Below are 27,388 nucleotides of genomic sequence, written 5' to 3' on the forward strand. Positions count from 1 at the left end.
AATATCTTCATTTTATTAAAAATTGATCAAAAGAGATTAGTAGATAACAAACAAGTTTGTTTTGGGGGGGACTACAGATTGAACCCAGGGGTGCTCAACCACTGACTCATATCCTCAGCTCTTGTTATTTTTTTATTTTGAGATAGGGTCTTACTATATTGTGTAGGGTCTTGTTAAATGGCTGAGACTGATTTTGAACTTGCAATCTTCCTGTCTCAGCCTCTTGAGTCCATGTAATTACTGTTGTGCTCTACCTCAACTGACTAATTTGTTTTTTAATCCAGTCAGTGTACAGCCATATTCCAGGATTCTGTTGATTTATGTTGTCAAGGTTATGAAAAGCCTTGGAAAAATTGAGGAAGTGTTACAGGTTGAAAGTAACAGCAAGACAACCAAATGCAATGTGGCAGCCTGGATTGGATCTGGGAACTGAAAACGGACATTAGTGGGAAAACTGGTGAACTCCAACTAGAATCTGTAGTTAATAGTATTGTACCAATATCACTTTCTTAGTTTTGATAATTACCATGATTTTATAAGATAGCAACATTAGAAGAAGCTAGATGAAGTTTACATGGGAACTACCTATACTATTTTTGCAACTTGTTTCGAAAATCATTTACAAATAATTCAAAACAACAAATTATTTAAAATGACAAGCTGGCCAGTCACAATAGTGCACCTCTGTAATCCAGTGACTCAGGAGACTGAAGAAGGATATCAAGTTCAAAGGCTAGCCTCAGCAACTTAGTGAGGTCCTAAGCATTTACCTGTCTCAAAAAATAAAAAGACAGGGATATAGCTCAGTGATAAAGCACTCCTGGGTTCAATGTTCAATCTCCAGTATCAAAAAACAAAACAAAAGAAAAAGCAACAAGCTGGGCATAGTGCTACATGCCACAGTTCCAGTTAAAATGAAAAAAGAAAAGACCAAAGATATGAAGTAACTGGAGCACTGATTTCCTACTGGTAGATATATAAATTAGTAAAAGTAATTCAAAAAAATTGCTTGGCATTAACTATCTAGCCAAACATGCACACCTTATAACCCAGCAATTCCTTTCCTAGATAGGTAATCAACAGAAATGTTTTCATAAGGGTACTAAAAGACATCTAGAAGAATATTCATATCTGGAACTAGAGTATATCATGCTAAATGAAATAAGCCAATCCCCCCCAAAACAAAAGCTGAATGTTGTCTCTGATAAACAGATGCTGATCCACGGGTGGGGTGAGGGGAATGAAGGAACTTTGGATTGTGTAAAGAGGAGTGAGAGGAGGAGTGGGGCTGTGGGAATGGGAAGGATGGTAGGATGACACAGACATTATTACCCTATAAACATGTATGGTTATACTACTGGTGTGACTACACCATGTACAGCCAGAAGAATGAGAAATTGTGCTCCATTTGTATACAGTGAGTCAAAGTGCGTCTATTGTCATGTATAACTAATTAGAACAAATTAAAAAAATTTAAAAAGAATATTCATAGCAACATCATTTTTATAGCCTCTAAATTAAAAACAACCAGAGGCCCATTAACAAATTAATGGATTCAATAAATTGAATATTCAAGTTTGAAGCCTCAACAACTTAGAAGACCCTGTCATAAATTTTTTCAAAAAAATTTTTAAAGGCTGGGGTTGTACCTCAGTGGTAAAGTCCCCCAAGATTCCATCTGCAGTACCAAAAATGACGAATATAGTAAAGGTGGGTTGGTAATGCATGCCTGTGAGCCCAGCAACTTGGGAGGCTAAGGCAGGAGGATTGCAAATTCAAGGCCAGCCTTAGTAATTTAGTGAGACCCCCCCACCTCAAAATAAAAAATAAAAAGTGCTGGAGATGATGCTCAGTGGTAGAGCACCCCTGGGCTCAATCGCATACCCACACAAAAAAATTGTCAGAAATCCACAGTCAGTGTTTATTTAATAGCATTGTACTTCATTATTTTACCCCTCATCCTTTATTCCCAGTTGTTGTTGTTGTTGTGTTTTAGTGGTACTGAAGCCACATCCTTAGGCCTATTTTCATTTTTTATTTTGAAATAGGGTCTTGCTTAATTGCAGAAGCTTGTCTTGAATTTGTGATCCTCTTGCCTCAGCCTCCTTTTGCCAGCATGCCAGCTTATTCCCAGAAATTGAGGGGCCTGAATGAAAATTCCTTCTGATTTTTATGCTGGTTGTTTTCAAGTTTAAGTATGAATTCTCTTTGAGGACAGTTTTATCTGGAGGTGTTAACCATATAGCAAACTGAACCCTGACCCAAATGGAGCTATATTAGCTGTGTCAGAGGTATTGAAGATTTAAGTCCACACTCCACTCCCACGTTCTAAAGGACTTAACAGGGAGTGAAGAGGATGGCTTGGTGCAGACTTCAATATATTGTAGTCTCTGCATTGTTCTGAGAAATACTGACTAGACTAGTCAGTGATGAGGAGGTCCATTTAGCTATACTAGGTATTTTATTTATTTGTCCTTTGTTTGTTTATACATACAAAGTGACGATTGAAACCAGTGGCATTCTCCTGCTGTGCTATATCCCCAGCCCTTTTTATTTTTAATTTTGAGCCAAGGTCTTACTAAGTTGCTTATGGCCTCACTAAGTTGCTGAGGCCAGCCTTGAACTTGTGATACTGCTGTCTCAGCCTCCCAAGTTGCTAGATTGTAGGCATGCAGTTTTGTCATAGTTATGTTTCTGTTTATGGTTTTGTTAATTCTTACTGGTATCTGTTTCCCTTTTTCTTCCCTTTACTCTTTAGGTACCTGTTCTGTATTTTATCCTTTGGGGGTTTCTTCTGAGCTAGCTATTTATTCTTTAAGTCTCCCCCCCTCCTTTTTTTTCAGTGCTTTGGATCAACTCTAGGGCTTCATACATGCTACACAATTGCTCTACAACTGTAGTAGCCCCTCATCCCCTGATTAAGTCATTTTTTCATTCACATATTCATTATTGTTTACCATGTCCTAGGCACTTGGAATACAGGGATAAAATGCATAATATCTGCCCTCAAATTGCTCACAGTTTTAGTGTGGAAATAGACAAATGGTTGATTTTAGTATCCACACTGATATGTGCTATGATAGAGATCACTCTGGGGAATTAGTAATTGTAGAATTGATTTTTAACCTAATATAGGGGCTAGAAATACAGAGGACTGAGGCTCTAGAGGTATCAGAGGCCAACTCAAAAAGCCTTGTATGTCATCATGCTGAGAAGTTTGTATTTGATTTTGTGGAGCTTTAGTGGCAAAGGAAGTGATATGATCAGATTTCACAACGATCACTATGTTGATAATCACATATAAATAAATTGAATTTAACAAATCAAAGTAGGCCATTACAGGGATGGAAATATTTAGGCCGTTACTTCTGAAAGTATAGACTCAGTAATAATGACATCTTCTGAGAGCTGTTTAAAAACAAAAAAATGTAACTTGGTGGTTAAGTGCTTGCCTAGCATGTGCAATGCCCTGGCACAATCCCCAGCACTGCCAAAAAAAAAAAAAGGAATATTAGGACCTACTAAGACCTATCCAGACTTACCAAATCCAGTTGGGAATTTTAATAAGATTTCAAATAATTTATACACACATTCAAGTTTGGGAAACACTGATTTAGATGGACATGAATGGACATGATGATGGCTAGACTTCAGACATCTGTATTAGGAAGAAAGGAGAGGTGGAGACATCTTGTAGTACACATTCTGTTCTCCATGTGAAATACTGTTCTCACTCCCTCCTCACCACACACCAACAATTCCTGCATACCCTTTAACTTTTCATTTAAGGGGAGCTTTTCTGGTGCTATGCCCCCAATACATGTCATTGGTTCCCTTGCAACATGCAATATACCCTGTACTGACATTATCATTTTCACAATTGTATTGTAATTACTAACTTAATTGCATCTCTCTAGACTTTAAACATCATAAAGGCTGAGACTATCTATAAGGTTCTTGGGACATGGTAGGCACCAATAAATATTTATGGTTTTATTAATGAATTCATATATAGAAGAAAAGATGGATTTGGGTATGTTCGTAAGAAGAATGTACATGTTATAATTATTAATAATAATAGTAAATTTTAATTATCACTGACAAGTTCCAGGAACTTTTCTGAGTGCTTTTTGTATATCATTTGCTCCTCTCAGTAATCCTAGAAGGTCAATACTCTTAATTTCCTTTGTTTTACAGATGAGAAAACAGAGGCACAAGGTTACCCAATTAATAAGTGGTGATTCAACCAGATAGTCTTGTATTGCTCTGCTATATCTAGTTTTGGACAAGATAACTTCTTCACACCAGCCTTTTTTAAAATTTATTTTGAGACAAGGCCTCACTAATGTCCAGGCTGGACTTAAACTTGCAATCTTTCTTCCTGCCTCAGCCTCCCAAGGTGCTGGTATTACAGGCATGTGCCACCACTCCCAGATAATACATATATATATTTCTTATTTAATCTTTATGAAGTTCTTTCTCCCCTCTTGCCTTTCTCCTCTCCTTCCCTTTCCCACTGTTCTCAGTTCCCTTTTCCTTGTAAGTGCTTAGTATTTATTTTTCTCTTAATCCCCTTTTTCTTATACTCTCTTTTTCTTTTCCTTCCTACCTTTCTCCTCACCCTTCCTTCTTTCCCCCATCATCATTGTGATGTGCAGCCCTTACTCTTCCCCCTTCCCTTTGCAGGGGTGGAGGGGGGGAGTCTTTTTAGAAACAATGTAAGGTGTTTTTATTCTGTTTTACAAATGAGAAAACAAAGGCTCAAAAAAGTTGTGTAGTTTATTTGAGGATACACAGTTAATAAGTCCTGGAGCTTACCTTCAAACCAGTCTATCAAACTTTAAGCCTGTGGTCTTTACTGGTAAAGATCCATGCTGAGTCTAATGTGCCTAAAGTGTGTGAGTCTTTTAATCAGTGAGGAACTGAGAGGTAAGATGCCTAGTTGAAGGGGCTAGGGAGATTTGAGGCCTAGCTGGCAATTCCAGCCAGCTAGGTTAGAAACTTTGGTCTCTGTAATAAGCTGTAACTTGGGTGACTAAAGATTGGTTACTATCATTTCTTATGGCCTGAGAGAAAACAGATGGATTAGAAATATTAAATGTTAGGACTGGAAAGAACCAGTTCTAACCTTCCAGTTCAGCCTCTCCCCTCCCTCTCACTTATAGTGAGGAAATCAAAGAAGAGAGTAGTCAGGTGACTTGCCAAGGTCTAATAAAACCATTAGTGACAAGCCAGGAATAGAGGACAGGATTACATTCTTGTATTCTTTGCATTGTGCCTTATGACTCCCTAGGATCCAGATTCATCACCTTTCATTTAAAACTGTTCTACTGTGTTAGTAACTTCTTCACATCCTGGTTCTCTTTCTATCTTTGACTTCTGGAAATAGTAGATTTTCGTGCTTTCTCCTTCTGTACAGAGTGAGCATGTATTCACTCTGACTTTGGATCATCTGACACACTCTCAATGATGATCCCACTCTCAAGTCACCATTGGTAGGAACACTGCTGACATACAGGACTTTGAGCTGGTTTTGGAGTTAAAATGACATTCTTCTGAGCTGCTCACTCACCCAGACAATTTTTGCAAAGCAAAAGGTTGCAGGGGCTGGTATAGTTAGTACAACTTTTTTGTTGAAGTTACTAACTCCTCCTTTAATCATTTAAGGTGTTATAATCTCATGCACTGGTCTCACTCTTGCTCTGGCTGTAGGTATATCTTGTAGGGCACATTATGGTAAATGGAGTTTTCTTGGGGGGGGGGCGGGGGGCAATGGTAGAATGTTTGTCTAGCCTGCATGAAGCCCTGGATTTGATCTCCAGCCCTACAAAAACAACCAAAAAAAAGAAATTGTATTGGAAGCAAGTTTATAACTAGTACTTATGCCTAGATCTCATGCCTTACTCAGTCCTTGTCAGTAAATGGACCTTCAGTTCTCAAATGTAACCGCTGATATTTTATGTTCATTTCAGAATCAGTACAGAAAGACGTAGTGAGGTTGCAGCTTTCAAATGAAGTGTATTTTAGTTGAAACCTATACTAAAAAAAAAATGCAATTAACATTTAGCTTAGCCTACCAAAGTGATATTTTTTTCCTTTAGTTGTTGATAGATCTTTTTTTTTTTTTAAGAGAGAGAATTTTTTTAATATTTATATTTTAGTTTTCGGTGGACACAACATCTTTATTTTTATGTGGTGCTGAGGATCGAACCCAGCGCCCCGCAGATGCCAGGCAAGCGTGTTACTGCTGGAGCCACCTCCGCAGCCCTAGATCTTTATTTTATTTATTTATCCGTGGTGCTGAGAATTGAACCCAGTGCCTCACACATACAAAGCAAGTGCGCTACAGCTGAGCCACAGTCCCAGCCCATAAAGTGATATATTTTAATTGTGCTTATTTTTTAATTCCTAATCCTGGTTTCTTTAGAAGTCACTTTCTTCCAGGATTTAATACTACCACAAAAGCAACTATTTCCTATAATACTTTACCAATCAGTATATAGAGAATATAAATGAGATTGCCAATATGTAGTAATTTGCTGATTACTGAAATATATTATTTTAAGGATTGGGCTTCACATTAGCAGTAACATAGACTTTGGATTTGATATGTTCTTAGAAGCATTATGATGTAGATCAAGCAATGGAAAATGGATTATATGTTTCTACAGAAATAGTGTTATAATTAAGGGTTAAAACCCTATCCTGGACTAACCATCAAGTAAGTCATACCTGTGGTCAGTAATGTAACTAGCTATATAAATATAAAATCACATTGCAGAGCCTATAAAATAAACATATTGAATATGTTGAGTTATGCAAGGTGCCCCAGAGTACAAAGTATACGAAATTTTAAAACATGGTTGATCATTTCTTAAGCTTCTATTGTGTCAGGCACTATAAGCAAAGTGAAGTTGCTATGCCCCTGAAGAGCCTAGAGTCAGGCAAGAGTCACTGTTCACAGTGACTGTGATATGAGGAAGGGTAAGAATAACGATGTAGCCAAAGAACAGTGTTAGAGGTGCAGCAGGAAGAGAAAACAGCAGATGCGTAAGTAAGGAAGCTGTGGTCACAAAGGAGCTCTTGAGCAAAACACCAGAGTCATGTTAAGATACAGAAAGCTGTATCCTATTATCCTATTTTTAAGGTCAGGTTTCATAGTAGAGCTGTCATTTCAGCTGAACCTTGGAGAATATGAATAAGCAAAGATGATGGATATGAAGACAGAAACCAATGCATTTTTATTTGAGAAAGTGGCATTGGAACATCCATTGAGGTGGTGAAGGACAGCATAGGAATGATAAAATTAAGAGATATCATTAAGTCCTTAATGTATGTAGCCTACTTAAATCATTGCATCAATCTTGTGAGATGACTATAATTATTTCCACCATACAGAATAGAAAATTGGAGGGATAGAGAGATTAAATAAGTAGCAGCATGGGATTCTAACCCAAGTCTGTCATTCCAGAACCTGTGCTCATGGCTGTCATACTGTATAGTCTTTATTCTCAGGAAATAGCAAGGAATCCTGGAGAATAGAGTATATTTAGAGTGGTATGTAGTGAAAGATCATCTCGGAAAGGCTTTTTAGAATCCTTTTTAGGAGGCAGTGGAAACGAACAGAGAGGAATCCTTTTTAGGAGGCAGTGGAAATGAACAGAGAGGGATAGCAGGAAGTCTTGGAGGAGGAAGGCTCAGAAATAATTGGCAATGATTAGGGTCATGGGGAAAGAGGAAAATCAAAGAGGACTGAGGTTTCATATCTGATTGAGGGAGCAATGGCATCATTAGCGTAAATAGAAAAGTGAGAAATGGAAGGAAAGATGGAGGAATAATTTTGATTTTAGACATGTTGCATTTAAAGTACAGATGAAGTACACCGTTGGAAATTGGGTATCAGATGTGACTTTTCATTTGAAGAAGTTTGGATTTAAAGGAAGACCTGAGGACAATTACTGGAAGTTGCTGAGAGCTAAGACTCCATTAAAGTTGACACCCTGACCTCAGCAGGCTTTATCCTGTGCATCTCATCAGCCTGCTGGGTTGTTTTTTTTTTTTGTTGTTGTTGTTGTTGTTTTGTTGGTTGGTTTAATTGTTTTTGTTTTTGCTTAGTACTTGAGATTGAACCCAGGGATGCTCTACCACTGAGCTAGATCCCCAGCCTTTTTTATTTTTTATTTTGAGACAAGTTCTCACTAAATTGCCCAATCTGGCCTCAAACTTGGCAATTTTCCTGCCTCAGCCTACCAGGCCACGGGGATTATAGGTGTGCACCACTGCACCTGGCTCTCATCAGCCTTCTGTATCTTGACATTACTGTGGTTGCTTCAATCAAGAGATTTGTGACCACAGCTTCCTTAGTTCTATCTCTGCTGTTTTCTCTTCTTACTGCACCTGCTCTCTACGCTCCCTGTAATCTCTAATCCCTGACACCTGTGTGTGTACCTGGTCCAACAGTCCTGTTCTGTTTTCACTTGCCTTTCTCTCTAGTTTATATCTCTCGTCAGTCATTTGAATTCTTCCCTCTCTGGCATCTTTTAATACCTCTTCAGAGCCTAGATATTACTGTCCTCCCTTCCATTCCATATCCAAAGAGCTATTCTCTTAACCAGTGATAGCCCTAAAAGGGAATGTACCTAAAATCATAATTATGACATTATGACTCTCAGCTCCAAAGAAATTGTCATCTGCAATGGGAATTACACAAGACTCTCTGGTGCTCATAGAGAGCCAAAGCAGGCCTGTCTTGTTTTGTCTTCTTGGGCTCCCTTTGTGTTTGAAATCTATGGTAGGATTTTTCCATGTGTTTGTATGTGTGTGTGTATGGCATTGGGGATCAAACCCAGGGCCTTGAGCATGCAAGGCAAGTGCTCTACCACTCTTATTGGATAATATACTTGGGGATAGAGTCGAATCACCTTTTTACTAGTTATATCTTATTTCCCAACTTCTGAGATATTTAGAGATATTTAGAGCTGGTGTGGAGACACAAAGTGGAAGGAACTTCTGAGATCCTTTAAGGTAATAAATAGTTCTAGGGCTGTCAGGTTGGCATCCTGTTTCTTCCTGATAACAGAACCGTGAATAAAAACTAGCATGAATCTTGGCTGGGAACCTGGCCCTCCTGTAAACAAACCCATGCTGTGGTGGCTCCTCACTGACCTTGCTGTAGCAGCTTTATAGTCAGCACCATGCTGTTTCTATAGCTCTAGGCTCTCAGACCTTTGTGTACATTGTACAGGGAGCCAGCAGAGGGAGTAGTGGCCCCAGAACTTTCTTCAGGCCCTCTAAGAAGTTTTGATTTTGCAAAAATATCTTCCCTGGCTCCATCTGAATTTCCCATGAAGTAAGAATTTAACTTGAGATATGCCAGAGCATGGTGCCAGACCCCTAGTGGGAGCAGGTGGGGAGCTTTTGCATAGCTATTTGAACTTGAAAGCCATAAGGAACTCTGATTTCAAGGAAACGCCTGTTTACTGTACTGATTCAAATCTAGCAGCTCTTGAGAAATGGGAGCGCCTTCTTGACCTCAATCTGTATTGATCTTGGTATCAGCACCTCTAGTGACGTGTCCTTAGGGGCGGGAGAAAATTAACCAGTGCCTTATACACAGGGAAGAAGGAAGACAGTTTGTTGTTGCAGAAAGTCCCCACTGGGGAGGTGGGGTAGAGTGTTTGGGTAGCACTGAACAGAGTGCCCTGAAGGAAGTACAGTGCCAGGGTGCAGAACTTTGCACCGCTCTGGTTTTGAATCCGAAGCAGAAGGCTTTGAAGCTGGCTGGTAAGGGATTTGTTAGGCAGTTGACTAAAGATTTTGATTTGAATAGGAGGCTTCTGTGAAAGGGGATGCGGTTTCTCCTGGTCAGTGACCTTCTGAATCACCAGGTTTGGGTCTGCTTTGGGGCCCTCAGATAACCCTGGCATTTCCAAACCAACTTTCCCTTTTGCTTCAGGACATATCTTACCCAAGCCTGCACAATGGAGAAGTGGGACGGTAATGAGGGTACCTCAGCTTTTCACATGCCCGAGTGGATGGTGAGTTTGGTTGCTTTGTTTTTCCTTCTGTTTCTTTATAATGAAAGACAACCTTTTCTGACAGGTGACAGGAACACTTGTAAGAAGCTCCATCAAGATCTGTAGTTCGGAAAACAGTTATTGTTCTAACTTCTGATTAGTTCCTATGCACTGGTTCACCCCTGTTTCTTAATTACTAGTGAAGCTAGGAAAGGAAGGTTGAGAGCCTCCTGGCCAGAGACCACATGGATTGTTAGCTGTCTCCATGGTGGGCGGGGGCTGGCCCACTGTTGCTGCTGGCCTACTGCATGGGTCCTGTTGTTCTGTGATTGCTTCTGATGCTTAATTTCTTATGGGGATAAAGAAAATGAGTAGCAAGGGAGGGCAAAAAAAAAAAAATGCAGCCCTTATAAAATTGGTGCTCTCTCAAGTTTCTGAAAAGATTTAAAACATTTCTTCCCTTCCTATTTTTTTCCAGTCAAAACCCTTCTCCAGCTATTTTTTATATGTGTATTTCTACAAGGCAGAAATTATACTTCTCTTGGTATAGTTCTTCAAAATATTGTATTTGCCTGATAGTTTAAATAGAATGATTACAAAGATTTATTTGTTGATAAGAAATAGCACATAAAATCTAACCTTCTGGATCCAATTACAACTTTTACTAAAAATTTTGTATGTTCCTAACTGGTTTCCTCTACATTTAGTCTGATTTCATGCATCCTATATGTGTATTTTTCTATGGTAAATGGTTAGACTCTCTACAACATATTCAGAGTTCTTTTAAGTGCTTATGGAATTATGGACTTGAAGAATAACCATTGACAATGAGACTGAATATGTAGTAAACCTAACAGAGGCCAACAGGGGAACTGATGCTGTTATCCTTATCTCTGTGCGCCCCCCCCCCCCTGCCCCATTGAACCCAGGGGTGCTTTACCATTAAGTTATATCCCCAGTTGTTTTTTCTTTTTTGTTTTTTGTTTGTTTGTTTGTTTGTTTGTTTGGAGACAGGCTCTCACTAAGTTGCTTAGAACCTAAATTACTGAGGCTGGCTTTGAACTTGCGATCTTCCTGCCTCAGCCTCCCAAGTGATTGGGATTACAGGCATGCTCTGTTGTGCTCAATTCTGGTAACCAGTTTTTTGTTTTTGTGTTTTATTTTTTTAACGTTTTGTTTGTTTTTGTTTTGGTCATTTTTTAATCTTTAGACCATTATCAATAACCAGAAGGGGGAGCAAGAAATTTGATTTTCTTATTGAGGAGGGACCACAATAAGATATTAAACTATTAAACTATTTCTATAAAGGAATATTACAGAAGAATTTTACTGAACGTAAGTGTGCCAATTCAGAATCAATAAAAACTTTATACTAAGTCATATGGCTGTAAAGAATAGTCCTCACCATTTTACCTGCTGACACTTGCCCTCGAGAGGAGTTTCTCCTGCACTTTTGTCCATTTACTATTCTATTTACAGGAACAGGAAAACTGCCCTAAAAGAATTATGACTGTTGCTTAAGGGATATGACCTGGGTCTTCCTAGTTTTTAGAGAACATTTTAAAATAAAGCATAGCTGTACTCTTTTTTTTTTATCAATTTTTTTTTCATGTATCAATTTTTTGTTCCTTCTCTCCCAAAAACCAGGAAGATACCTTTGATCAGTAGTTTTTGAACAAGAATGAGAAGCAATAGGGAGGGGCTTGATGTCAGTAATGCAGATGTTTCATTTGCTATCTTCTTTACCAAAGTCTTTTGAGGCTTTCTTTTAGATACTGCATAAGTCATTAACTTCTGACCTGTTCTGAAAGTGCTTCCTTGGGCTGCCTAGCAGAAAACCTTTGAGTGTATTACCTGTAGATTCCAGACCTTATCTGTGAACTGTCCTAGTGTCTTTTAATCCCCAAGAGAAAACTCTGGAGCCAGCTCTTCTGTTTGGCCAAAACATCAAGTTAAGAAAGTTTTAACACAAGTCAGTCTGACTTGCATCCCAGACCACACATTAGTGTAATAAACTTCCCTCAGAAGCGATCCCACCACCAGAGGAAACGCAGAAACCTCCAGAACCTCCATTCAGGAGAGGTGAATCTCAGCACCTCACTTTGATAATAATCACCAGCAAGGGCTGGGGTTGAGCGCTCAGAGCGCTCGCCTAGCATGCATGAGGCACTGGGTTTGATCCTCAGCACCTTCATAAATGTAAAATAAAGATATTGTGTCCACCTAAAACTTAAAAAATAAATTCATTTTAAAAAATAATAATAATCACCAGCAAAAAGGGACTTGCTCAAGTCCACACACAGCAGCTGATTGTACTCACATCAGATTCCCAGCAGGAATACAGGCAAGGATGAAGCATGAAGAACCCCAAACTTAAGAATTGACAAAGTAGACCTTTGAGGTGATGTTCCATCAGCCACCGGAAAACTGCTGGAGCTTCTCTGCTCCTCAGTTATTTTTCACGTGAAGGATTTTCTTAGCTTTGTTCAGCAATTTTACTCCTGAAATGTTGGGAAATGTAGTCCTTCCAAACATTGTCTTTATTGATATGTTTTACTTCCTCCAGAAATCTTTAGTTCCTATGTCAGGTAAAATACCTTGTCTTATGTACATAGAGATCAGCAACAAGCCTTTTTTTTTTAATGTGTTTACATTTTAATATTTTTCTCCTCCCACCGAGTCTGTCTGTAGTGCTTAGTACTTTTCCATGTGAAATCTGGTTGAGACTTTCTTGAGTACAGAGCCAGCTCACTATTCTTTCCGCTAGAAGGAATCCCTTTTGTAGGCAAAATTGCTCATTTAGCTTGAAAAGGAAAGAAGTCTTGAAGAATATTTAAACTGTCTCTACTTAGGAAGCAAGACAAAAACCATTAAGGTATCTGGTAATTGGTGGTAGTGGTAGCTTGACTACAGCCCTCAGTCAGGTTCAGTACTTACAGCAGGGATTCGTTGGAGAAACTGATGAAAACTGCAGTCTCTCTCCCCAGGAAACCACAAATTTTGCATACTCTTTTAGGGGATTCTAGACATCTATAGATTCTAAGTTAAAAACCTTGGTCCTTAGAGAATAGAAATATTTATATTTTAGACTTAGATATCATGTGGTCTTCAAAACCTTCTTATATTACTTTATTTTATTGTGTTTTAGCATACATTTGAAGTTAGGTGAAATAAGTATTATTTTCCCTAATGTATAAATGAGCATTACAGATATTAAGATACAGCTATGTATTTAAAAAGAAACTCATTGTTTCTTTCAGCCTGATCCTCTGCAGGGTAAATAGATCTTCTATTCTCCCCAAGAATCTGGTTTTCCTTTTTGTTTTTCTTTTGGTGTTGGGAATTGAATCCAGGGGCACTTTACCACTGAGCTGCATTCCTACCCCTTTTCATCTTTTATTTTGAGACAGATTCTTATTTGCTGAGGCTGGCCTGGAACTTGAAATCCTCCTGCCTCAGCCTCTTGAGTTTCTGGGATTACAGGCATGAGCCACCACCCTGACTCATTTTTTTGTTTTTTGAGACAGGGTCTCCTGAAGTTGAAGCTTTCCCTCTTCTTCTCCTTCTCCCCACCTGTATCTCTGCAACAATCAGTGTAGCTTTCCTATTTATTCACTGGGTCCCATTCAGAATCAAATAAACAATGTGCTTCTTTTCCTGTTTGAGTCTTTATTTGGCATGTAATAAGGTGGTTGTGATTCTGAGGAGTTGAGATCAGAAATTCTCCTTTGTAGTCACACCTTCCAGGAAACACACTTTTTTTTTTTTTGGAAAAAAAGCAAACTGGGCCACCCAGTGCCAAATCAGAAACAATCTTGAGATGGGACCAGAAACTAAATGTTAAAACGTGTATAGAGGATACACAATTAATTGTAAAGAAATGGAATGAGAAAGTTGATTTCCTTGGTGATAGAACTGAAATCAGTGTCCCCTGTTTGGCTAATCCAAGGACAGAGTGCAGAATAGGGGCTGCTGAGCACTTGGCACTATTAATTTTTTTTTCCCTTACTCTCAATAAATTCCCTCATTGTTTTAGTGTCTCTGTAGTTAATTTTTTTCTAATGAGACTAGGTTAACTAAAATCATCTGACATGGAAAAGGAGGAGGTAAGGTTAAAAAAGAACCTAATTAGCAAGTTAATTATAGCAGGCAAAAAAGCACACAGGTTATATAAATAAGCTATTGTTATACACATGCAAGTTGGGCCTTGTCAAAGGACTTGTTAAGGTTTAGAGGTCAGAGGATCCTTGTAATTAGGTATTCAGGAAAAAATAATCATAAAAGCAAAACAGCTAAAACAGTTAACAGAATTAGAAATGGCTGATGAGCCACTAACAGAACTGCCTTATTATATTGGGGGTATAATGCTAACAGGGTATTGGAGCTGCTTCAGGGATTCCAAGGAAGGTTAGCACCCCCACACCAAAAAAAAAAAAAAAAAAAGCTAGCTGGAACCAGAGCCAAGAGAATTGCTGATGAGGAAAGTTTAAAGGCCTGGCCACAAGGGTCCCTGAACCAAAGAGGTGGCAGTGGGGCTGGTAATTTCACTATGCTGAGCAGCAAGAAGAAATATATTGTCAATGGCAACTCTGGGATTAAAGCCCAGGTGAGGCTAAGCTTTTATTTACCAGTTTTGCTGCTCCTGTAGCTATTACTTACTGTCCAAAGCCAGCTGCTTCTACTTTTCTTCTCCTCCTGTCCTGCTTTTGTCCCTCCGTTGAACATTGAGCTACCTCTTTCTTAACAACCTTTTCCCTCCATTGCCTTGCTGCCTGTTGGAATTAGGCAGTGTTCTCCAGGATGAAAAAGGAAGCTTACCTGAAAGCACTCTGGTTTCAGATGAGGTAAGAAAGTCAGGGGTAAAATCTACCAAAGTACTACACCTGGGGTGGGCAGATGATTGTATAACAAAATGGACTTTTGAGTGAGGAATATAATGGTGCTTAACCATTGAAGAGGGGCACGCATCAGGTGTGACCCACTGAACTCATGTGTTCTGGTTATCAGCAAAAGATAAACATCTATTTCTTGAGAAAATTGTATAATTTAACAATATATAAGTGGTTAGTTTCTAATATTCTTCTGTCTTTGAAGAATTTGAATTCAATATCTAATCAGTAAGCAAGAACCCTGTGTTCTAAATGCATAAAACCTACACAGCGTATTTTTCAGTTTAAAAGATATCCTAAACTTGCTGTTGGGTGAAGGGATTACTCTGAATGTAAAGACGAAGAGAAGGGAACTCAGTTTAGGGAAACTTATGAGATGGCCGTATGGCTTAGTGTTACTGGGGTAAACAGTTGTGTACTTAGCCCAGTCCTACAAATCCCAAGAATGAAAGTGACTGACCCCCTCTAGTGGGTTGTGTGTGGGTACGCGTGCACTTGCTCTTAGGTATGTGTGCAGGTCTGTGGTTGGGATGGGGAATCGAGTTGCATATCTGGGCACGGTGTCTCTGCTGTTATTCTTTTTTGTTGTTGTACTGGGAAATTGAACCCAGGGAACTACCAGTTCTACCACTGAACTACATCTCCAGCCCTTTTATTTTATTTTTATTTATTTATTTATTTATTTATTTATTTTGAGACATGGTCTACTAAGTTGCCCAGGGTGACCTGGAACTTTCAGTCCTCCTGCCTCAACCTCCTGTGTCACTGGGGATTACAGGAGTGTGCCACCACACCAGCTATTACTTATTATTTTATTTTTTTTAAGGGAACACAGCTGAGTTAGTGACTTAGCTTGGGCTTTGCAAAAATCAATTATTCCTTTTCTTAGAATAAAGACTATAACTCTCATGAATGAGATTGGTGAAATGGACACCAGAGTTTTGAACCTGACTGCTGTCCACCTCCACAGCTTCCCACCCTCCCTCTTCCCCTTCCCAGCTTTTGCTCTTAAAAATTACTTTAACTCTGGACTTGGCCTTTGCTTGTTATATTTACTCAATATTCAACCGAGTACAGACAGTGAAGATAGAATAAGTTGCTTTAGGTTCATTGATTCAGCACATGATTGAGTGCTGGGAAATGCCAGGCATTTGTGCCAGAGGATATAAGGGTGAATAAGATACCCAGCCCCTGCCTTTGTGGAATCCATAATTTATAGAGAATACAGGTAGGTAGGTAGATAGTTACATTCAATGTGCTTAATGCTGTGCTAGAAGTACATGAAATTCATGTACATTCCTTGGGAGTACATAGAGTACTTTGTCCTTTTAGAATAAATTGCTACTTTAGCAAAATAATCAAATTTGTCATTTTTCATTTTGCAACAAGCAATACAATACAATGCATTTTCCCATTGCCGAAAACAATTTGAAGGTTTTATTTATTGTTATAGCTATGGAAATGCTATGATTTCCCCTAAAAGGCAATAAATGCTAAGCTAATTCAATTTGGCTTGGCGCTGGCCCCCTCTATCTCAATACTTAAATGACTCAATAGTTACCTCTAACTACAGGAAGTATAGTCGTCAGTTGCTGCTTTCATTCTATTATACTGTATCTGTTCTGCTCATCAGGGATCCATCTTTCCATCATTAAAGGGAGAATCAGTTGTCAGATCTTTGATTCTTTTCAGTAGACCCTCCTCAGTGCCACCTTTGGTCCAGAAGAATCTGAGTAATTATGTAAACACTTGGTAGGGGGAAAAAAGGTTATTAAATGAATAAATGATGTAGCCTTGATTTGTGAAGTATTAAAAAGTATCAGCTAAACTGTCGGAGATAGAGATTAAAATTTTTGTAAGAAAGTCATTGTCAGATATTTTCCAGTTGCATCCTACAGATTATGATGTGGGGTTTATGTATATTCAGCTCAATTATCCACTGTTTCTACATCTGTTATGTTACAGTTAATAAATGATCAAGTTTGTGGCCTTTAGGTACTTTATGATACCAAACACTAAAAATAATAAATGTTTATTTACTAGTTGGTATAGCTAACTAATATATTTTAGAAAGTCTAATTTAAAATATCTACCCGCAAGGGAGTGAAAAGAATACTGAAATGTAGAAGTGGGGATATGGCGTGGATTTATTGAATCTCATGCTGTTTCAGTTTACATGCATTGTCTCATTTAATTTTGTCTAAAACCTGTAAGGTGAGTACTTTTATGTCTGTTGTATTTATGGGAAAAAGAGAAAAACATCTTGGCCAATATCACACAGCTTAATGAGTGGCATGGCCAGGATTTCAGTGCAATTCCAGAATGTTCTGTCTGGATAAAAAGCCTTTTTCAAAGTTTGATGTGCCATTAATTTCCTGAGAATCTTGAAACCTGGATCTTGGTAATTTTCTCATCTGGAAATATAGAAGGGTTTAGATGTATGGATAGTCTTTTAAGATTCTTCTCAGCTTTAATTTTCAGTGAAATTATAGAAGAGATTTCTAAATATGACTCAACTTACTAAAAATTCATTTGAAAAAAAACATTCTTTTTTCCTTTTCATTTTTTGGTCACAATTTTATTGTAAAAAGTATTATATAGAGTGGATCAAAGATTTAAATTTAATAGAAATATAGTAGGTGAAAAGTGAAAAATTACTCTTTTCTCCAAAGAGTCTTAATATTCCAAATATGCACTATTTGGCTTAATGAAATATTCTGAATATTCTGAAATTTTCAGGTAAGTGTAGGGAAGGTAAAATAATGAGTAATAACAACAACAATAACTTTGAATTGCTGTCTCAAAATAGAGGTTCTTTTTCTTTATATAACTAGGATTCTTCTTCTTAGCAGATCCAGTTTGCTGACCAGAAGCAAGAATTCAACAAGCGTCCCACCAAAATTGGACGTCGCTCTCTCTCTCGTTCCATTTCTCAGTCATCTACTGACAGCTATAGCTCAGGTGAGTACTGAGCTGCCATGAACCCACCTATCAAGGCCAATAGGTGTACAACAGACCTTCCCCTCTATCCAAGGCTAACTGTGCTTGCTGATGCCTGTGTCTTGAATAAATATTTAGAATCAAAATTTAAACCAAAATTTGGGATGGAATCTTTGGATTTCCCTTGGGAATTCAGGGTGGAAATTCACAGAGGCCCTCTCTTCCAGTAGAGGCAGAGAGGGTCACTAAGGAAATTAAGTTCTTTGATCCACTCCGAAGGATGGGAGTACGCAGTTCACTGATGATGACCTTCATTGAATAGCATGTATAAAGACTTGTGTTTTTTCCATCTTTTGGGGGAAAAAAAAAGTTTCCCAACCTTCCATCTGGTACTTGCAAATTAAAGGGGAAACTTCAGTTACTCCAATGAACAATGAAAACATTGTAGCTAGTTCAAGCAGTGGGCCCTTTGTCTTTTCTCCAGAGCTGTGACATTGTAGTTCTTGTTACTCCTTCCTTTGCAGCAGCATTAATTCAAGTATATGTGCTCTGGGGCCAAGTTATGATTTAATGCCATGTGAGCTATTACTATATAGACCCCTGGAAGGTAAGGGCCATTTGTTTAGTGGTACCCAGGATGAGTCTGATCTAGTATGGGGCTCTTTTATTTCTGCTTTGTGGTAGAATGGGGTAGAGAACTGAGAGTTTGCCTTAGTTATTACTTCTTCACATTATAAATAGTAATATTCATTAAAAAATTTTATCATGACTTGAAATTTTATTCTTCATATATATAGGAAAGTAATATTTGTTACATAAAGTTAAAGAAGGATTGTTTGGAAGCTGTAGCTTTAAGGTTAAGTAGATTGTTATTTACAACCTTTTTTTGGTACCTGGGATTGAACTCGTGCAAACACTGAGCCACATTGCCAGCCCTATTTTGTATTTTATTTAGAGACAGGGTCTCACTGAGTTGTTTAGCACCTCAGTGTTGCTGAGGCTGGCATTAAACTTGCAATCCTCCTGATTCAGCCTCCTGAGCCTCTGGGATTACAGGCATGCGCCACCGCACCTGGCCTTATGTACACATTTTTTTTTTTCATTTGTTTATTTATATGTGGTGCTGAGAATCGAACCTAGTGCCTCACACATGCTAGGCAAGTGCTCTACCACTGAGCCACAACCCCAGCCCATGACCACACTTTTAATTTTTCTTTTTTACTGTATTCCCACAATAACTGTGACATAAATGCCTATGAGTTTTCATAGAAAAATACAGAGTTTCATACTATCTTACTGCACTAAAATAAACAGTTGAAAAATTCATTAACTGGTTAACATAACTCTAAAAGCCATAAAAAATGTGAAAATGTGAATTGTAAAATATGTGCACATTATCTAAAGATCAACGCTAACGCTGGGTATGGTGATGCATGATGGCACACACCTGTGATCCCAGCTACTCAGCAGGCTAAGGCAGAAGGATTTCAAGTTCAAGGGAAGCCTGGACAATTTATTGAGAACCTGTTTCAAAATAAAAAGGACTGGGAAGGTAGCTCAGTAGTAGAGTACCCCTCAGTTCAATCCCCAGTAAGCTCCCCACCACACACATATGCAAAAGGTGGATGATAAATAATGATACTTTTAACTCCAGTATAGTATCTTCCCTACATAACTAGATCCACATATCTATCTGTGTTCCTGCAGAGGAAACCAATACCTGCCTTCTCATTCAAGTCCTATGTTCAGAGAGGGTACTTACCAAATATCTCTGTACCTAAAAGAATGTAGGTGATACCCTTGGTTTCTAATATCATTGGTGAATGATATTAAACTGGTGTCAACCTGATAAACTTGGACCTTTATATATACAAAATCTGTTTTAGTTGTAGGTGGACACATACCATTATTTTATTTATTTATTTTTAAGTGGTGTTGAGGATTGAACCCAGTGCCTCACCTGTGCTAGGCAAGTGCTCTACCACTGAGCTATAACCCCAGTTCTCTAAACTTGGACCTTTTAGATTGAACTATATGAAACTGCCATATTTATAGCTTAAAAGTTGTCAATATACCCATTTAAGGATATTAAATTTGGAAACAGGGAGTCAAAACATCCTGGAGCTGGGGATATAGCTCAGTTGTTGAGTGCTTGCCTCGCATGCACAAAGCCCTGGGTTCAGTCCCCAGCACCAGAAAAAGAAAAAAAAATCCTGGAGATGAAAAAGATTTTAAACATATAATTCACTGGAATGCTGAAATTGCTTCTGTGGCATCTCTGGCAAATGTCCATCTGGCCTCTTTGGGAACATTTTAGATGATATGGTGTCTCCTTGCTTCATTTATTTATTTATTGTCTGATGAACTCTTAAGTAATTTCTGGAATTTAAAGATTTTAATTAGAAATAAAACTCAACATCTTTTATTGCTTGAGTTAGGAGGCATCCTACTAACCTGCTCATCTGGATGCATTCTAGATTTTCTTTTTAAAAGCAAATCTATGCCCATAATATTCCAGATATGATTGATCTAATCCACAGGAAGTATTACCTCCTTAAACTTAGTGCTTTAAAAATGAAACCTAATAGGGAATGATATTGACCAAATTGTGTGCATGCATGAACATGTAACAACAAATCCCATCATTATGTATAATTGTAATGCACTAATAAAAAGTGTGGGAAAAAATAAAATCTAAGATTATGTTTTCTTTCAGCAACTACATCACACACATTGTTACCTCATTTTTGGTTTTGGTTTTGTTTTCTTCACATAGTCGTTAATCCCTTTGTAAACAAAATCTGAAGGAAGAGGTATTACTGCCTTGATTCTTATACTGGGAGTTAGGATAGACCCCATTTCTAGTTTCTGATCCATGTTTGCCTTATTAGGTGATATTGGAAAACTCGTGCATCCTGGCACATTCGTAAGTGAGCCAGTGGTACAGATGAGGTAGTACAGAAAGAGCTCTGTGCCCATCAAGTGAGCCAACAATAATAGAATCTACTCACAGCTTTCTGAATTTGAGAAGATATGCAAATGCATATCAATAAGAACTTGAGGTCCTTTTTAGCATGCATTATAATTTAAATGACTACAGAAATCAACATTGGAGAGCCCCCAAAACTAATCCTTGGACCTCTTCCCTTCTTTGTTTATATTCTCTCCCTAAGTGAATTCAGTCTTAGAGTTTTAAATACTCAATCAATTGGTGTTTGATTCTCTCATTTTATCTCCTACTAAAATGACTGTATATTCACCTGCCCGCTCAGCCTTTCACTTAGATGTTTTATAAACATCTCAAACCTCCCATACCTTAAAAACTGAGCTTCTTAGTTTCTTCTTTACCCATCTTCAGTCTATTTGACATGGAGCCAAATTTGTTCTTTTAAAATGTCAGGTTAGGGGATGGGGTGTAGTTCAATGGTATAGCTCTTGCCCAACATATGCAAGGCTGTGGGTTCTATCCCAAGCACAATAATAAAATAAAATAAATATAAGGCCTAAGGTTCTTACAGTAGCTTAAAGGGCTCCATACCATCCAGCCTCCCATTGTGTTTCTTATCATATCTACTTCTCCAAAACTCTCTCCTCCCATAATTGTTCAGTCCCCTCCAACCATAGTAGCCAACCTCTTTATTATTATTTTGAAAAATGCCAGTCACTGTCCTGTTTCAAAACCTTTGCACTTGTTTCCTGCCTAAAAAGTTTTTTTTTTTTTCCCCAGATATATGAGTGGCTGGCTATCTTGCCTCCTTCAGTTCTTCACCAGATATCACCTTCACATTCAGGCCTATCCTGGCTATTCTTTTAAAATTTTATACATCATAGTGACCATGGTTAATAACAATGTATTATTATATTATGTTCTTGGGTGGAGGGCAGGGAGGTACCAGGAATTGAACCCAAGGGTACTTAATCTCTGAGCCATCCACAGCCCTTTTTATTTTTTGATACAGGGTCTCACTATGTTGTTTAGGGCCTTGCTAAGTTGCTGAGGCTGGCCTTGAACTTTCAATCTTACTGTCTCAGCCTCCTGAATCACTGGGATTATAGTTGTGCCTCATCAGCCTGGCTTATGTTCTTCAAAATTTCAAGAAAGTAAATTTTAAGTGTTCTTAACCATAAAGAAAGCTTGTGAGATGAGGCATATATTAATTAGTTCTGTTGAGGCATTCCACAATATATACTTTTTCAGAACATCATGTTGTATCCAATAAATGCAATATATAAAATTTTGTCAATTAAAAATTAATCATATAGTGTACAATTAGTGACTTGAAAAATTGTGCTCTGGGGTTGGGGTACTGGCTCAGCAGTAAAGTGCTTGCCTAGCACATGTGAGGCATTGGGTTTGAGCCTCAGCACCACATAAAAATAAATAAATAAAATAAAGATTTAAAAAAAAAAAAAGAACTTAAACACAGAACTGTGACTTTAAACCTTATTCCCTCTGCCCTTTACGTTTTAAAAAAATTATTTATATGTGTAATATGAGATGAATTGCATTCTGCCATGGTGTATAACAAATTAGAATAAATAAATAATTTAATAGAAAATTAATTATATGTAAATGTTGTACAATCACCTCACCCACTCTCTATATTTTCTTCCTTTTTCTCCATAGCACTTATTATCATATGACCTACTATATTTTTTTTAATATTTATTTTTTAGTTTTAGGTGGACACAATATATTTATTTTATTTCTATGTGGTGCTAAGGATTGAACCCAGTGCCTCATGCATGCTAGGTGAACATTCTACCACTTAGCCACAACCCCAGTCCCATACTATATATTTTATTAATTTATTTTTATCTTTTCCCACCTATTTGATCATGGATTTATGGGAGCAGGGATTTTTATCTATTTTATACTGCTGTATTCCTAGCATTTAGAACTAAGTTTAATACATAAAAGGTAGTCGATAAATAAATATTTTTAAAAGGCATTCTGAGAATTTTGTTTTCTTTGTTTTTTCCCCTCTGCTGTAGGTTAAACCCAGAGTTGTGCCTGCTAAGCAAGCACTGTGCCACTAAACAGCACCCATAACCCCAGAAGCCTTATATTTTACACCTTTGTTTAGGTGTAAAATGATATATTACATATATATAAGCAGCCAAAAGAAGGTTTATGACATATCAAAATAAGATACCTTCCCATCCAAAGCTTTTGTTTTGCTGAAGATACTTAGAGATTTAAATAAGCAATGACCTTCTCTCTCTTTCTAACCATCCTCACACCCAATTTTGCCATGCTTTCTTTTAAGAACTGCTACCAGCCTTTCTCAACCAAAGTTCCTCTTCTGATTTTTTATAGAACATAGAAAATTATTTGATATGCTGTTTTCTTAATTCTACAAAAGATGATATATAACTAGTACCTTTCTAGATGTGTGGGAGAGAAGTTAATTCATTATATACAATGCATGCTTCAAAGCATTAGGACTTAATCCTAGGGGAACCTAGGTTGGAAAAGGCTATATTAATCTCTGAAATTCATTTATAAGGAAGAAACTTCTCAAAACTCTTCCCCTAAGCAAAAAGCCTCATAAAAGCAAAAGAACAAGAGTCTTCTTCAAAGTCAGCTCATTCTTGCCAGGCACAGTGGTATATACTTATAATCCTAGAAACTCAGGAGACAGAAGCAGGAGGATCACAGGTTTGAGGCCAGCCTCAGAAACCTAGTGAGACTGCATGAAAATAAAAATTTAGAAGGTCAGGAGGTATAGTTCGGTGGTCAAGCACCCCCGGTTAAGTTGCCAATAACACACACACACACACACACACACACACACACACACACAAAATCCTGGAAGGTCAGAGTGTTCTTTAACAAATTTCTGGAAAAAATCCTGTTTTTTCAGTGAGTTAATTTGGTAAAAGATGAGCAGAAGTCACTTTCTTCATGATTGGTGCTTATAAAGTTTGAAATATCTTCCAAACAACAAAATTTTATTTGTTTGTATTTGGGTTGCTGTCATAGCTTTTCACATATCTTATTGGTGAAATCTGCTGTACAGTGACTGACACGAAGGTCCCAACTGTTCCTTCCATTACCAAATGAATAGACTGGGCCCAAGAGGAATTTCTTGACTTAAAGTAGTTTAATAGAATTAATCCAGCCAGAATTCTGACTGCTCTTCTAGCAGTAACCTACAGTATTACAGCTGCTAGGAAGTAAAGCTAGATCAGGTATAAGCCACAGAATGCACAGATGCATGTTCTGTATGTTCTGTGGCTTAGATTGTGGTTAGTGATTCATCAAACTGTTTTAATTCTGGGAACTCATAAAACAGAAACACATCTAATAGTAAAGCTACATCATTCTTTATATTGCTTTTCTACATATAAACTGAAGGGTATTATCTCATTTACTGATAGAATCTTTCTAGTGGTAGTTAGAGAAAAGGGTGAGCATGGGGAGAAAGAGGTTCCTTAATACTCCCCATTTTACATTTGGATAAATTGAAAATTAGTTGCTTAACCTATTGGGGTAAAGCTAGATCTAGGATCTTATACTCTAATAGTTTATTAATGCATTTTTTTGTTGTTGTTTTCCCCCTAGTACTGGGATTGAACCCAAGGGTACTCTTCCTCTCAGCTATATTCCCAACCCTTTTTACTTTTTATTTTGAGACAAGGTCTCACAAAGTTCTTCAGGCCTGCCTTGAACTTGTAATTATCCTGCCTCATCCTCCTGAGTAGCTGGGATTCCAAATCTGTGCCACTGCAACCAGCTAATTATTCCCCCCCCTTTTTTTTAAATGAAATTAGACTATTTCAGAGTATGCTGACAATTACAAATACTTTAGAAACTTTATTCAGACTTAAGGTATTGGCTTTCTCTAATTTTTTTCTAGAAAGAATATTAGTTTAATGTTACCTCAACTATTTTCAAGAATGTGCAATCTTTTTTTTTTTTTTTTTTTTTTTTTTTTTTTTTTGCAGTACTAAGGACAAAACCCAGGGCCTCCAGCATGCTAGGCAAGTGCTCTGCCTCTGAACCAAACCTCCAGCCTATGATCTTAGGGGATGGGCTAGTTAGACTTCACTAGCTACATTGGAATCATCTGCAACTTGATCTATATTTTATTTAATTGATTTATTTATTTTTCACAGTGCTGGAGGTTGAACCTAGAGCCTTGCACATACTATGCAACTGCTTTACCACTGAGCTCTCCCAAGCCCCTGAATGTGCCACTTTAAATATAGTGGCAGAAATGAGTGGGTTCAAAATATAAATGCATATAACTGTCACTCTAAGTTCAGGAATAATCTTTCCACCATGTTTGCAAAAATAACACGTTCTCTTGGTCTGGATCTTTCAGCTGTTTTGTGTTCACACGTTAGTGCAATTTAAACAACTACTGCTTTGGATTTTTACCTGACAGGAGTTCTGTATAAAGGACTTGGAAAAATTCATTTTGGCTCAAAGAAAAACATTGGTTTAATTAATTATAACCAGTTGACCAAGTTAAGAAAGTAAAATATTTCTATTTTTCCCTCTAGCATCTAGAATAGAGAGGTGATGTAAACAATTTTATTCTTAGAATTAGGGAGAGCTGGGTACACTGGCACATGCCTGTAATCCCAGTGGCTTGGGAGGCTGAGGCAGGAAGATCACAAGTTCAAAGCCAGCCTCAGCAATTTAGCAGCTTAGCAATACCTTGTCTCAAAATAAATAATAAAATAAAAAGGGTTGGGGATTTGACTTGTTGGTGGAGTGCGGGTTCAATCCCTGGTACAAGAAAGAGAGGGTGGGAAAGTAGGAGGAATGGGGGGCGGTGCAGTCTCCAGCCAAAAATTGGAGTGCTTCTCTTTAAGATGAAGTTTTTTAGTTTAGTTTTTTGTTTTGTTTTTTCCCCTGACTCATCCTTAGAGGCTAAAGAGACATAGGCGGGGAGAGCTATTTTGAGTAGTTAGGACTAGTGTCTCAACCTTTTTAATCACTGCCAGCCAACCACCTGCTGCTTTGGTAGATTAAGTAGGAGATGACGGAGATAGTAAAAAAAAAAAGAAACTGCTAAATAATTTTGTATGTATGTCATTCTTTACTCATTCTAAAGCTGAGTAAGAATGCTTAAAGATTTTATATCTGGTATTATTTAAATTATGTACAAAAGCATATAATAATATCAGGTATAATTTATTGAAGACTTAATTACTCTATGCCAAGCATTATACTAAGCACTTTATTTAGTAATGTCTTTTTTTTTTAAATTTTTTCAACAACTTGACTCTGACAAGGTTTTGTTTTTCTTTTTTTATTTTCTGGGGGTGCTGGGCATCAAACCCAGGACCTTGTGCAGGCTAGGCCAGCTTTCTACTATTGAACAACATCTCCAGCCCTTACCACCTGCCCATGCTGGTGATCAAACTAGGCTTCAACCCCAGGCCTAGTTCATGGTAGGCAAGCATTCTCCCACTGAGCTGCATTTTCAACCCTGACAAATAATTATGCTATCTTATGGCATTCTGATTTCTGGCTTCACAGCACACATTACAGCTGTATTGGGAAGGGAGGAAAAAAAAATCTCTAAATAATTAGTTCTTTCATGTCTGACTCACCTGCTAGACTGAAAACTCCATAAATGTAGGGACCATCTATATCTGTCTTATATTCCCAGCACCTAGACCATGCCTGGTACATGGTAGATGCATAGATAAAATGTGTTCAATAAACAAATGAAAGTGTGAATGACTGAATGCATGAATAGGTTTGGAGCCCTACTGAATAGGCTCTGATATCATCTGTACTTTATATACCCAGAAATAGAGACTGAGTCTTCAACTGAAGTCTGTCTGACTCCAGAACATGTGACCACTATATTTAAATGGCTACTGGGAAGCATAAAAATCATCATGGCTTTGGGAAAACATGAAATTTCAAAGTCATTCTGAATGTTGACTCTTTCTTCAAAAGTAATTTTCTTGTAAATTTGGATCAGGATTGGGGGAGGCTGTTATCTTTCTTCTCTCAGGTTGAAGAAGGATAGTTCCCCTAAGCCTCAACTCCTAAGCTATATCAGAATATTGATTAGTAAAACAGTTGACTGCCCAGAAAGCTCTTTCTGAGTTCTGTTGCCAAAAGTACTTTGAGCTCTTACTCACTTTAGGAGAGGGAACCAGAAACTTTTTGTACAGATTAGCTCCTTTAAAGAACAAAAGTCTCTTTGGGAATTTACTAATTCCCTCACCTCCCATGGTGCCCCTGTTCATTCCTGTGGCCTCGTGTTAGGACTTTGCTCCAGGGCAGTTTTCCAGCTCAAGAGAGATCCTCAAGCCCCTGCTGCCCCAACAGTGTTGCAGAGCTGTGCCTGATTAACTGGACAAAGTCAGACTTGCCTTTTACAGCACCCCTAGAGATAGACCCTCTGCTAAGAAATCCCAGCAATGTCTTAATTCTCTGGATATAAGCAGATCAGAGCACCATAGGCCCTAGGAGCTCTGTGCTTTTGCAGCTTTCTACCCTTAAAAGTGATGGTAAACATTTTATTCTATTGAGTAATATAAGGTACTTTATAGCAATGCTTTATGTTC

General features: G+C 37.9%; 1 protein-coding gene and 1 long non-coding RNA gene across 7 annotated transcripts in view; one reads left to right on the plus strand and one right to left on the minus strand.

The window, feature by feature from the left end:
- LOC120891846 (uncharacterized) overlaps window positions 1-12,641 on the minus strand; it is a 41,551-nt gene extending 28,910 nt beyond the window's left edge. Inside the window, exon 1 of the long non-coding RNA XR_005736414.2 lies at window positions 12,337-12,641. This is a non-coding gene — a long non-coding RNA (uncharacterized LOC120891846). The remainder of the gene's footprint in view (window positions 1-12,336) is intronic.
- Ahcyl2 (adenosylhomocysteinase like 2) overlaps window positions 1-27,388 on the plus strand; it is a 186,814-nt gene that overhangs the window by 116,146 nt on the left and 43,280 nt on the right. The window contains exons 1-3 of one of the 6 annotated variants that reach the window (XM_021730394.3): window positions 9,625-9,783; window positions 9,956-10,037; window positions 17,755-17,866. In XM_021730394.3, coding sequence (XP_021586069.1) covers window positions 9,981-10,037; window positions 17,755-17,866 — 169 coding nt within the window. In that variant the 5' untranslated portion in view covers window positions 9,625-9,783; window positions 9,956-9,980. Of the gene's footprint in view, window positions 1-9,624; window positions 9,784-9,955; window positions 10,038-14,465; window positions 14,623-17,754; window positions 17,867-27,388 lie in introns of those variants that run through there. The other 5 variants (XM_040291444.2, XM_021730396.3, XM_021730395.3 and 2 more) reach the window with 5 other exon arrangements.

Source organism: Ictidomys tridecemlineatus, chromosome 2 (assembly GCF_052094955.1).
Source record: "Ictidomys tridecemlineatus isolate mIctTri1 chromosome 2, mIctTri1.hap1, whole genome shotgun sequence".
Taxonomy (NCBI): Eukaryota; Metazoa; Chordata; class Mammalia; order Rodentia; family Sciuridae; genus Ictidomys; species Ictidomys tridecemlineatus.